The 13,827-nt window shown below is 40.1% G+C and overlaps 1 protein-coding gene across 5 annotated transcripts in view; it reads right to left on the bottom strand.

Annotated features, from left to right (window-relative positions):
- LOC126335974 (uncharacterized) overlaps positions 1-13,827 on the bottom strand; it is a 201,595-nt gene that overhangs the window by 22,361 nt on the left and 165,407 nt on the right. For all 5 annotated transcript variants that reach the window (XM_049999483.1, XM_049999460.1, XM_049999468.1 and 2 more), the window contains exon 2: positions 10,082-10,307. In XM_049999483.1, the coding sequence (XP_049855440.1) occupies positions 10,082-10,257 (176 nt within the window). In that variant the 5' untranslated portion in view covers positions 10,258-10,307. The remainder of the gene's footprint in view (positions 1-10,081; positions 10,308-13,827) is intronic.

The raw sequence follows: 13,827 nt of genomic DNA, 5'->3' as shown, positions 1-13,827 counted from the left end.
CATACTATCTCTCTACTATTCCACTCCCGAACAGCGAGCGGGAAAAACGAACACCTAAACCTTTCTGTTCGAGCTCTGATTTCTCTTATTTTATTTTGATGATCATTCCTACCTATGTAGGTTGGGCTCAACAAAATATTTTCGCATTCAGAAGAGAAAGTTGGTGACTGAAATTTCGTAAAAAGCTCTCGCCGCGACGAAAAACGTCTATGCTGTAATGACTTCCATCCCAACTCGTGTGTCATATCTGCCACACTCTCTCCTCTATAACGCGATAATACAAAACGAGCTGCCCGTCTTTGCACCCTCTCGATGTCCTCCGTCAATCCCACCTGGTAAGGATCCCACACCGCGCAGCAATATTCTAACAGAGGACGAACGAGTGTAGTGTAAGCTGTCTCTTTAGTGGACTTGTTGCATCTTCTAAGTGTCCTGCCAATGAAACGCAACCTTTGGCTCGCCTTCCCGACAATATTATCTATGTGGTCCTTCCAACTGAAGTTGTTCGTAATTTTAACACCCAGGTACTTAGTTGAATTGACAGCCTTGAGAATTGTACTATTTATCGAGTAATCGAATTCCAACGGAGTTCTTTTGGAACTCATGTGGATCATCTCACACTTTTCGTTATTTAGCGTCAACTGCCACCTGACACACCATACAGCAATCTTTTCTAAATCGCTTTGCAGCTGATACTGGTCTTCGGATGACCTTACTAGACGGTAAATTACAGCATCATCTGCGAACAGTCTAAGAGAACTGCTCAGATTGTCACCCAGGTCATTTATATAGATCAGGAACAGTAGAGGTCCCAGGACGCTTCCCTGGGGAACACCTGATATCACTTCAGTTTTACTCGATGATTTGCCGTCTATTACTACGAACTGCGACCTTCCTGACAGGAAATCACGAATCCAGTCGCACAACTGAGACGATACCCCATATCTCCGCAGCTTGATTAGAAGTCGCTTGTGAGGAACGGTGTCAAAAGCTTTCCGGAAATCTAGAAATACGGAATCAACTTGAGATCCCCTGTCGATAGCGGCCATTACTTCGTGCGAATAAAGAGCTAGCTGCGTTGCACAAGAGCAATGTTTTCTGAAGCCATGCTGATTACGTGTCAATAGATCGTTCTCTTCGAGGTGATTCATAATGTTTGAATACAGTATATGCTCCAAAACCCTACTGCAAACCGACGTCAATGATATAGGTCTGTAGTTAAATGGATTACTCCTACTACCCTTCTTGAACACTGGTGCGACCTGCGCAATTTTCCAATCTGTAGGTACAGATCTATCGGTGAGCGAGCGGTTGTATATGAGTGCTAAGTAGGGAGCTATAGTATCAGCGTAATCTGAAAGGAACCTAATCGGTATACAATCTGGACCTGAAGACTTGCCCGTATCAAGCGATTTGAGTTGCTTCGCAACCCCTAAGGTATCTACTTCTAAGAAACTCATGCTAGCAGATGTTCGTGTTTCAAATTCTGGAATATTCCATTCGTCTTCCCTGGTGAAGGAATTTCGGAAAACTGCGTTCAATAACTCCGCTTTAGCGGCACAGTCGTCGATAACAGTACCATCGGCACTGCGCAGCGAAGGTATTGACTGCGTCTTGCCGCTTGTGTACTTTACATACGACCAGAATTTCTTCGGATTTTCTACCAAATTTCGAGACAATGTTTCATTGTGGAACCTATTAAAGGCATCTCGCATCGAAGTACGTGCCAAATTTCGCGCGTCTGTAAATTTTAGCCCATCTTCAGGATTTCGCGTTCTTCTGAACTTCGCATGCTTTTTCCGTTGCCTCTGCAACAGCGTTCGGACCTTTTTTGTGTACCACGGGGGATCCGTTCCATCTCTTACCAATTTATGAGGTATGAATATCTCAATTGCTGTTGCTACTATATCTTTGAATTTGAGCCACATCTCGTCTACATTCGCATAGTCAGTTCGGAAGGAATGGAAATTGTCTTTTAGGAAGGCTTCTAGTGGCACTTTATCCGCTTTTTTAAATAAAATTATTTTGCGTTTGTTTCTGATGGATTTGGAAGAAATGGTATTGAGCCTAGCTACAATGACCTTGTGATCACTAATCCCTGTATCAGTCATGATGCTCTCTATCAGCTCTGGATTGTTTGTGGCCAAGAGGTCAAGTGTGTTTTCGCAACCATTTACAATTCGCGTGGGTTCGTGGACTAACTGCTCGAAATAATTTTCGGAGAATGCATTTAGGACAATCTCGGAAGATGTTTTCTGCCTACCACCGGTTTTGAACAAGTATTTTTGCCAACATACCGAGGGTAGGTTGAAGTCCCCACCAACTATAACCGTATGAGTGGGGTATTTATTTGTTACGAGACTCAAACTTTCTCTGAACTGTTCCGCAACTGTATCATCGGAGTCTGGGGGTCGGTAGAAGGAGCCAATTATTAACTTAATTCGGCTGTTAAGTATAACCTCCACCCACACCAATTCGCACGGAGTATCTACTTCGACTTCACTACGAGATAAACCGCTACTGACAGACACCAACACTCCACCACCAATTCTGCCTAATCTATCTTTCCTGAACACCGTCTGAGACTTCGTAAAAATTTCTGCAGAACTTATTTCAGGCTTTAGCCAGCTTTCTGTACCTATAACAATATCAGCTTCTGTGCTTTCTATTAGCGCTTGAAGCTCAGGGACTTTTCCAGCGCAACTACAACAGTTTACAACTATAATTCCGACTGTTCCTTGATCCAAGCACGTCCTGTAATTGCCAAGCACCCTTTGACATTGCAGCCCATCCCGCACTTTCCCGAGGCCTTCTAACCTAAAAAACCGCCCAGTCCATGCCACACAGCCTCCGCTACCCGTGTAGCCGCCAGCTGAGTGTAGTGAACTCCTGACCTATTCAGCGGAACCCGAAACCCCACCACCCTATGGCGCAAGTCAAGGAATCTGCAGCCAATACGGTCGCAAAACCGTCTGAGCCTCTGATTCAGACCCTCCACCCGGCTCTGCACCAAAGGTCCGCAGTCGGTTCTGTCAACGATGCTGCAGATGGTGAGCTCTGCCTTCATCTCGTAAGCAAGACCGGCAGCCTTCACCAAATCAGATAGCCGCTGGAATCCAGAGAGAATTTCCTCAGATCCAAAGCGACACACGTCATTAGTGCCGACATGTGCCACCACCTGCAGCTGGCTGCAGGACAAATAAAGTGCATCGAGAGGTTTAAAAATATTTGGAATTTATTTATTTAAAACTGGTTATTTTTCCCACCTACTGTTTTCCCAGAAACTTTATTTCAGCTTCTACTTCAATATCACTTAGTTTTTCATTGCTGTGTTTTACTAGAGAATATTTTTCTGCAATAGTACCATAATAACAGTTATCTCTCATTAACAGTATATTTAATCTTTATGCCTCACTTGCTTCTTTCTTCATTTCTTTATGTTCTGTTACAGATTATCATGGATACATCAGTTGGAGGTATTTATTGATCTCATCTGTTACATGAACATTATATGTCTACACATCAATGTTTCTCTCAAAAATATTCTTTCTGCTTACAAATTACCTATTAACAATTTCTGTTACCCGCATATCTGCTGTGCAGATAAATTATTTTCTTGCTAGATTCAATGATTACTTAACAGTGAGGTGACTGGAAACTGAGCACTTGTTCACTTATTGAAATGACTGGGAAATAAGAAATAATTCAGGATGGCCACTAAAAACCTGAATTTGTATAGTCAGAGGGTAAATTGAATCTAGCTCAACAAAAAACTATCCCAGTGTTTCTCACTTGGTTGCCACATAGTTAACCATTGCTACTGCTTACAGTATTGTTATTTCTCAGTCCTGTTATGTAGGTTTTAACAGAAAACCATGCATGAGCAACGTCTATAAGATGGAGGAGGTCCGACAGCCGATCAGTTCCAGTCATTCCACCAGGAAGGAGGTACACAGCTCGTGTTGTCTGTAGTTCAACCACTTCTAGACAGACAATACTGTGGTTCTATTGCGTCTGCATTGTTACTTTGTGCCAGGAAGGGCTCTCAACAAGGGAAGTGTCCAGGTATCACAGAGTGAACCAAAGCAATGTTGTTCGGACATGGAGGAGATACAGAGAGACAGGAACCATCGATGACATGCCTTACTCAGGCCGCCCAAGGGCTACTACTACAGTGGACGACCGCTACCCACAGATTATGGCTCAGAGGAATCCTGACAGCAACGCAACCATGTCGAATAATGCTTTTTGTGCAGCCACAGGATTTCATGTTACAATTCAAACTGTGTACAACAGGCTGCATTATGCGCAACTTCACTCCCGATGTCCATAGCGAGGTCCATCTTTGCAACCATGACACCATGCAGCGTGGTACAGATGGGCCCAATAACATGCCGAATGGGCCGCTCAGGATTGACATCACATTCGCTTCATTGATGAGTGTCGCATATGCCTTCAAACCAGGCAATCATCGGAGATGTGTTTGGAGGCAATCCCGGTCAGGCTGAATGCCTTAGACACACTGTCTAGTGAGTGCAGCAAGATGGAAGTTCCCTGCTGTTTTGGGATGGCATTATGTGGGCCGACGTATGCTGCTGGTGGTCACAGAAGGCACCGTAACGACTGTACAATACGTGAATGCCATCCTTCAACTGATAGTGCAACCATCACGACAGCATATTGGCGAGGCATTCGTCTTCATGGATGACAATTCACGCCCCCATCATGCACATCTTGTGCATGACTTCCTTCAGGATAACGACATGGCTCGACTAGGGTGGCCAGCATGTTCTCCAGACGTGAACCCTATTGAACATGCCTGGGATGGACTGAAAACGGCTGTTTATGGACGATGTGACCCACCAACCACTCTGAGGGATCTACACTGAATCGCTGTTGAGGAGTGGGACAATCTGGACCAGAGTGACTTGATGAACTAGTGGGTAGTGTGCCATGATAAACACAGGCATGCTTCAATGCAAACGGACATGCTACTTGGTATTAGAGGTATCAGTATGTACAGCAGTCTGGACCACCACCTCTGAAGGTCTCGCTGTATGGTGGTACAACATGCAATGTTTGGTTATCATGAACGATAATAAGGGCGAAAATGATGTTTACGTTGGTCCCTATTCCAATTTTCTGTACAGGTTCCGGAACTCTTGGAACCGAGATGATGCAAAACTTTTTTTGATGCGTGTATAAACATGAAGAAGATAATGCTGAATATTTCCTCATATCTTTGACAAGAGAATTTTTATTTTATTTTAATTTTTAAAGGAGATATTTCTATTTCTCTGTTTGTTTAAAAAATTTTAGTGTTAATTCCTTACACCATTTTTGACTAATGGTGTAAGGGATTTTGTAATTGCATCCAGTAACACAAACATAGTTAATGAATGGCATGATGGAACCACTAAACTGTTGTAATGAATATTATTAACGTAAAACTAGTTTTGATCCAGCAACCATTTTCAAGTCACAAATAAACAAAACACTGAATTTGAAGAATGTTCCTTGGTTCCAATGCTGTAATTTAAATAAATATATCAGACAAAACATTATTCACCTCTGGACACATCACACTAATGGCATGTAATACCACCTCCGTCCTTAATAATCATCCTAGTTTGGTGAGGGATAGTGTTTAACAGTTTCTTTCGGTAAGCCAAGTGCAACTGAAGCAATTTACTAATGCGTAAATCCTATAGGGTTACCAAATTGAGGGGATGTTGACAACTATGTTTCACCTGCTGCTCCAAATATTTCCAAAGATTTTCTGTGGGATTAAGATCATGTCATTAAGTGGGCCATTCAAGATGTGACAGGATGCTTGAGTGTTCATCAAATTAGGAATGTGTGTACATCCCTGTTAGCGTGGCTGTTGTCATGTTAGACAGTGCAATGTTCATGCACACTTCTTGTAGATGTAGAAGACACATAATCACTGAGAATGTTGAAGCAAACAGGCTAGTTCATATTCATGATAACTTGAATGAGTAGGGCCAATCCATCACAGAACGATTCCACATTCCACACATTGTGGGTACTGACTAGAATGCCCCAGAAAGAAATGTTACTGATTACATATTGAGACTTCAAACGCGTTAATTTATCCAAACTTGCAACTAAGATGCAAGAAATAGCTTGGGGAACATATTTTATTCCTCCCCTCAGACATAAACAAAACTTCATTACGAACTCACTCAACTATATGACAAATATGCTTCCCTAAAGACCAGAAAGTAAGAAGGAAACCTGTACTTAGGCTAATTGAAGAACTAAATCAGCTCACAAATCTCAGAGACCCTGCAGATCAGGAATACTAACTATGCCCCAAGCCTGAAAATCACATTGCTTACAAGAAGAAGCAGAACAGAATCCTTCAAGCTGTGAGAAATGCAAAACTCAGGCATGTCCATAGATTTACTGATGACAGCTATATAACAGCTGTCCTATGGAAAAACCAGCATGGTTCTGGTATAGGCAAAGTAAAAGCTTCAGCCAATATCATTGTCCCAGCTGAAGAAGTGATGCAGTACTTCACATTACCTACAACAGTTGAACTACAAATGAAACACAGGGTCACTGATTACTTCATGGAGGTACCAGACTGAAGCCATGAAAAATTCTATCTAAAGCGCGTTACTTGCAATATCATCAAAAAATCCATCATGTGACAACACAGTCCAAATGATGAAGCCAAGTGCATTGCAATGGTTTCACTCACACTTGTCATATTGCCAGTAATGTGTCACGCCTGGCACCATAAAGTCACAAAGGAAACAGGTAGTATCACACACCCCACAACATTTGGTATTCGGTCCTATGCTCTTTTCATTATATATAAATGATGTGTCATCAGTTTTGTCCTCCTGCATATACCACTTGTACACTAATGACCTCCAGTTGCATCTAACAAAAAGTGCAAAACCGATAAATCTGAGGAGAGCTATTGAGAATCTCTGTTCTGACATGTCTTCACTCTCAAAATGGGTGAGGGATATAGGGTTAAAGCTCAACCCATGCAAAACTCAAGCAGTACTGGTTGGTAATTCTAGGCATATTAGTCCGAAATATCAGGAATCTCCACTACCTTTAACTTTAAATGGGATAAATATCAACTTATCTCCTTCAGCAAACAGTCTAGGACTTATAATAGATGAAAATCTAAAATGGACTGAGCATGTAACTACAGTGTACAAGAAGGCATCAGCAGCTCTCCATCCCATACAAAAATATGAGATGTGATTGGAAAGTTATTCTAATGGGCTTGTAATTGTACAATGGTGGTACTTAAGTGCTACTGTGATGCATCTCCTTCAGAATAGCCCCTTCTGACTGAACACACTGACTGCAACAGCAATTTTTGAAATGTTCCTGGAAATGTTTTTCTGAGGTGTGTTAAGGACACTCTGTATTTGCCTGGATGTTTTCAATCAAGTCAAATCACTCCCCTTTCAGTGAAAATTTCAGTTTAGGAAATGGGTAGAAGTCCACAGGGGCCAAATCAGGGGAACATGGCGGTTATGGAAACACAGGAATTTTTAATTTGGTCAAGAATTTAACGATGGAGAAGGGATGATGAGCCGGAGCATTGTCATGGTGTAGCACCAAACTCCTGTCTTTCCACAATGTGGACCTTTTATTCTGCACCTTTTGTCACAAACGCTCAAGAACACATACATAGTATTCCTGGTTAATTGTCTGTCCTCTAGGGGTAAGTTCATGACGCACAATACTGGTAGAAAAATGTCTTCACCTTCGACCGACTTTGCCGCGCTTTTTTCAGTCGTGGTGAACCTGGAGTCTTCCATTGCAAAGACTGCACTTTGGTTACAGGATCATATCCATATACCCATAGTTCATCACCTGTAATTACCCTGTTTAACAAATCTGGGTAATATTTAGTCCAGTTAACCAGTTCTTGGCACACTTTAAGCCGGTACTGACTCTGGTCACTTGTCAACACTTTTGGAATGAATTTTGCGGACACTCGACACATGTTCAGATCTTCTGTTAAAATTGACTGAACTACATAGAAACTTAAATTAAGTTCATCAACCATCTCCCTAATTGTAAGTCCACAATCAGAGTGCACTAAGTGATGAATTTTCACAATATTTTCATTCATTTTTGAGGTGGAAGGACAGCCGGACCATGGTTCATCTTCAAATGATTTGCGGATATTTTTAAATCTGTTGAACCAGACAAAAACATTTGACTAGCTCATACAATTATCTCTAAAAGCTGTTTTTAATAGTTCATAAGTCTCAGAACCTGATTCCCCAGTTTTAAAACAAAATTTCACACAAACTCATTGCTCTGTTTTTACATCTATTTTCACACAGACAGAATCCAGCAACAAGCCCTTACAGACCCACACTCAACCAGCTGCCACAATGAACTGAATGAAGGAAACGCAGTTTCCTATCAGAGGGCATTCAAGGACAAGGCAATGACACACTCCCCACCCTCCATGTACCAGCCCGCCAAACCAGTAAGCAGTAGAGGATCCATTCTTAAAACTTTCCAATCACACCTCTCATACACACAGCTCTTCCCTCTTGCCCCGATAAAAAAACTTGCACAAACACCTACACTTCCAATGACTGATAACAGCAATGTTATCCTGCAACACCTTTCTCTGGAAAGCTCACGGCACCTGGAACTAGTTATGAAAGCCTGTGTTCATTATATCTGTGATGTTTAACTCTTTGATCATATTTCACCATCACATGCACAGCTATCTTGACTGTGCAGAGAAAGGTGCAGAGATTTTCATATCCTTTGTGTTCTCTACTGTCTTATCAACATACTCTGTCCCCATATCTCTCTTTGACCTTAATGCTAATGTCTGAACAACACAGCAGAAAACCTGTTCCCATCAGAGCAAAATCCTTTCTGTCCCACTCCATCATTTCAGCCACTTTCTCGACATCCTTGCCAGTAGTAGGAACCCGACTCTAGAATAACCTCCATTCTTTTCATGTCTGCCACTATTATTATCATTATTATTATTATTATTATTATTATTATTATTATTATTATTATTATCACTATTACTGGCAGCAGCTGAAGTAGTACAAGTACTGCCAGTATTTATTATTTTATTATTATTTACTCACATTGCCACTTCAGACACTCAAATCATTTTAATACTATCTGTCATATTAAAACTGTTACTTCTCAGGTGACTTGAAGTAGAAGAGGTACTGTATGTGTGAATCCCTCGGCTGATGTAAGAGGGGGCCAAATGGCCCTAATCAGATCTAGTTAAATAAATAAATGCCACATTCTGCTATTGGTAAACTCAACATGTTGCATTATTTGAAAAAAAAAGGCAAAATCATGACATGGGCACTGAAACTGCACACACTTCCAGTCATTTGGCCCATTGAAGATGCAATGGCCTTCTGCGAGGCATCAGACTCCAAATGTCCTTTGCAATGTTCACTTGGAAACTAGTTGAGGTTGATCTGCATTCACTGGTAGCAGCTGTTCCTTTTTGGTTTGAAACCATCTGTCACTGACAAGGCATGACAATCTTCCCTCATCCCTGTCGGTTGCGATCTTTTTGCAAACCAGTGTTCTCACACTCAGTTACATGGCTTGTACCCATAGTCGACAGTCAGTATTGATACATCAACAAATTATGCAACTTCATTCATGGTGTGGTCACTGGCATGTCCAGATATCGTTGCTCCTTTCTGCCATTGTGTCACATCTTCAAGTCAACCCACCAACGTACAGCAGTTCTGGACAACCAACTGGCATATACACATAACTTCACTGCCACAAGTTACATTCATTATGGAGTGTCACATTACCACCCAGTACCAGTTCCGTATCACCCATAGTCTGCTCTTTTAAGGGAGGAGGGGGTGGGGGACACTTGTGTATTTTGTCCAGGGAGGTTACACTGAAGCTGTGCAGCACTGTCTACTGAAAATATTTTTGTTACACTATTATAGGCAAAGTGACAAAAAACCAATCAGTATTAAAAGTATCATCATGAATATGTATTAAACATTCATTCAGAATTAAAAGTATCAAGAATAAGTATGAAAAGTAAACATACCCGAATGTGGGCGGCACTGACAGCTGGCTACGCCGCCCACAGTCAATCGGTGTAAACCGGTGGACAGGTGTAACCATGGGCTTGCAGCGGGGCCGTCTTGTCCCACAGCCCATAGGCAGTGAGCGCCGCCCGTTATACCCACACGTCTGGCTGCGCTTGTCAATCCAGAAATGCATGAGGAACTTTCCATCAAGTGTGAATGTGATTTTCACCAGAAAGCTTTCACCTGCACACAACATAATTGCCAAAATCAGTAATCCACCTACACTTTATGGGTAGTGTAAATAATAAATGCAATAATTTCACCCATAACTGTACCTATACACTGTAAATATACTGTGACAGAGGGACATTTTGGCATACGATACAAGAATATATTCTGAGCAAAACATTATTAATCTAATTTTATCTTAACATCTCTATGGGATTAATTACACAGGAGACAGAATACTAGTTGTTGTTGTGGTCTTCAGTCCTGAGACTGGTTTGATGCAGCTCTCCATGCTACTCTGTTCTGTGCAAGCTTCATCATCTCCAAGTACCTATTGCAGCCTACATCCTTCTGAATCTGTTTAGTGTATTCATCTCTTGAACTCCCTCTACAATTTTTACCCTCCACGCTGCCCTCCAATACTAAATTGGTGATCCTTTGATGCCTCAGAATATGCCCTATCTTCCTTCTCCTAGTCAGGTTGTGCCACAAGATCCTCTTCTCCCCAATTCTATTCAATACCTCCTCATTAGTTATGTGATCTACCCATCTAATCTTCAGCATTCTTCTGTAGCACCACATTTCGAAAGCTTCTATTCTCTTTTTGTCTAAACTATTTATTGTCCACGTTTAACTTCCATACATGACTACACTCCACACAAATACTTTCAGAAACAACTTCCTGATACTTCAGTCTATACTCGATGTTAACAAATTTCTCTTCTTCAGAAACACTTTCCTTGCCATTTCCAGTCTACATTTTATATCCTCCCTACTTCGGACAGTTATTTTGCTCCCCAAATAGCAAAACTCCTTTGCTACTTTAAGTGTCTCATTTCCTAATCTAATTCCCTCAGCATCACCCGACTTAATACTAAAAATTTCCCTATGACAGCAAGTTCTACAAATTATTTAAAGGAGTTTTGTGACATCAATTGCACTATTTTTTCGGTGTATATTAGTTTCACTTTATGAAAATTTAAGCTTATTTACCTTGCCCCCATTCCTTCTTATCAAATAAAATTAAGATTAGTATAAAAATTGCCTCTATAAGTTCATAGGCCTCCACAGCCAGTGTCATTCTGAATAAAATAATTTTGGGTGTTAGGCTCTACCATTTTAGAACAATAAAGCAATTAAATTGTCAATGTCTTGGCCAACTTCTGTCGTGTCCTTCAGGGTGGTTAACCAAGAGTTAACTAAGGAATTAACTACCTGAAGACAAGCCCATTAAGTCAGTCAAAATGTTGGAAGTTTAGTTGCTTTAGTGTTTTAAAATGACATGGACTAACACAAAAAAAATTTATTCAAAACATGCTTTTGAAATATGATACAGCTCCCAAAGAAAGAAAAAGGTCAAATATTTTACCAGAATGGGGCAGATAAACAATAAAATGAAAATTTAAAGTGAATACTTCGAGAGCAATGTCTAGTCAGCAAGAAGGATGAGGTGGAAGTAGGAAAGGGCTCAGAAGAAGAGTAAAGGGCAGAGGAACAGAGGGGACAGGTAACTAAGCACAAATTATGCTAGAGACATTACAAATAAATACAATCAGTGGTCAATCAGTACATTGTTGTTGTTGCTGTTGTTGTTAGCAGTGTGGCCTTCAGTCCGAAGACTGGTTTGACACAATTATCCACACTAGTCTATCCTGAGCAAACCTCTTCATCTCTGCATAACTACTGTAACCTATATTCTTTTTAACCTGCTCTATGTATTCAAGGCCTTGGTCTCCCTCTACAAGTTTATCCCCTACCTTATCAAACTGACAATCCTTGGTGCCTCAAAATACGTGCTATCAACCAATCACTTCTTTTAGTCAAGTTGTGCCGTAAATTTCTTTTTTCTTCCCCAATTTTTATTTATTTAGTCCTTCTAATCCTACATGTATAGAATATATATATGGGGATACTGGGCATGGTTAAGTCTTCACAACTTAAAATACAGTTTGTATTGCATTTCTAGGGACAAGATATTTAAATAATTTAGCAAAGAATCATACATACAATACACATCAGAGACAACATACAAAGTAGAATATTCATTATGCATACTTATTTTTGTTGTTTGGTTTCTAGATACTTTGTCACACTGTAAAACCAATGATCAATTAAATATACCTTAAGTTCAGCCTTACAACTACTGAGTTTACTTACTGATTTAATATGGTTAGGCAGATTATTGAACATTTTTTACCCAATATGTAGGAAGCCTTTCTGGCACAACGATGTTCTCACCTGCTTCATATGAAGACCAGATTTTTGCCTTGTACTGTATGCATGTATATCTTCATTTTTAATAAGATACCTAGCTGTCTATTGTTTTATGAAAACTGTTGTTTTGTAGATAAAAATGCAAGTCAGAGGAAGAATTGGCATTTTTTTTTACTATGGGTCTGCATGATTTCCTACTGTTTACCCCTTCAATAATTCTTAATATTCTCTCTTGCATCCTGAAAAGTTTAATATTTGTTGTTACATTGCCCCAGCAGATTACGCCATATTTAATTACAGAATAGACATAGGAGTAGTATACATGTAACAGGCTGGCTTTGCTGCAACAGCTTTTAAGATCCTCATTATTTAGCAGGTTTTGCTTAGTTTTCTTTACAGATATTCAATGTATACCTCCCATCTTGTGTTGTTCTGGAGTCCAAGTCCCATAAATTTTGTGCGGTCAAAACTTTCAAGAACTTTGTCCCTTAGTTCTATTTGTATATTTGTTCAATTCAGTACCTCTTCATTGGAATCTTCAACATTGTTCTATAGAACCAGATTCTAAAAGCTTGTGTTCTCTTCTTGTTGAAATAGTTTGTCATCCATGTTTCACTTTTGTACCTGCCTACACTTCAGACAAATATTTTCAGAAAAGACTTTCTAAACCCTTAAATTTACATTTGATGTAAACAATTCCCATTTTTAGAAGTTTTTTCTTACAGAGTATTAAATTAACTCCACATCTGCCACCATCAAATATTTTGCTGTCCAAATAGAAAAACTCTATTACTTTTAGTGTCTCACTTCCTAATCCAGTTTCATCACTGTTGCCTGACTACATTCCAATACCCTTGTTTTACTTTTGGTGAAGTTCATCTTATAACCTTTTTTCAAGACATTATACCTTCCATTCAACTGCCCTTCCAAGTCCTTTGCTGTATCTGACAGAATTACATGTCACTAACATACCTCAATTCTTTTATTTATTCTCCCTCAACTTTAATGATCCCATTGTAACTCTCAGCCATCTCCCATTCTTTCAATCTGGCCAGATCTGATCTTCTTCATTTCCTAACTTATTGCACTTCTTTTCAGTTTTCCTCTGCAGTTTATAACCAAAGAATTTTGTCCAGAAACCACATATGCCACTGAAAATGTTTTGAAGTTTAAAATCTGGAAACAAAATCTCTGTCTTACAATTATATAATTTACCTGAAATCTTCCAATGTCTCCATTTATCTGAAATCTTCCAGTCTCCAATTCTCTTCCACATATACAAAATTCTTTCATGACTGATGACACACTAGTATTTCTTAAA

This window comes from Schistocerca gregaria, chromosome 1 (genome assembly GCF_023897955.1).
Source record: "Schistocerca gregaria isolate iqSchGreg1 chromosome 1, iqSchGreg1.2, whole genome shotgun sequence".
In the NCBI taxonomy this organism is placed as follows: Eukaryota; Metazoa; Arthropoda; class Insecta; order Orthoptera; family Acrididae; genus Schistocerca; species Schistocerca gregaria.
This window is presented reverse-complemented; position numbering and strand designations above follow the sequence as displayed.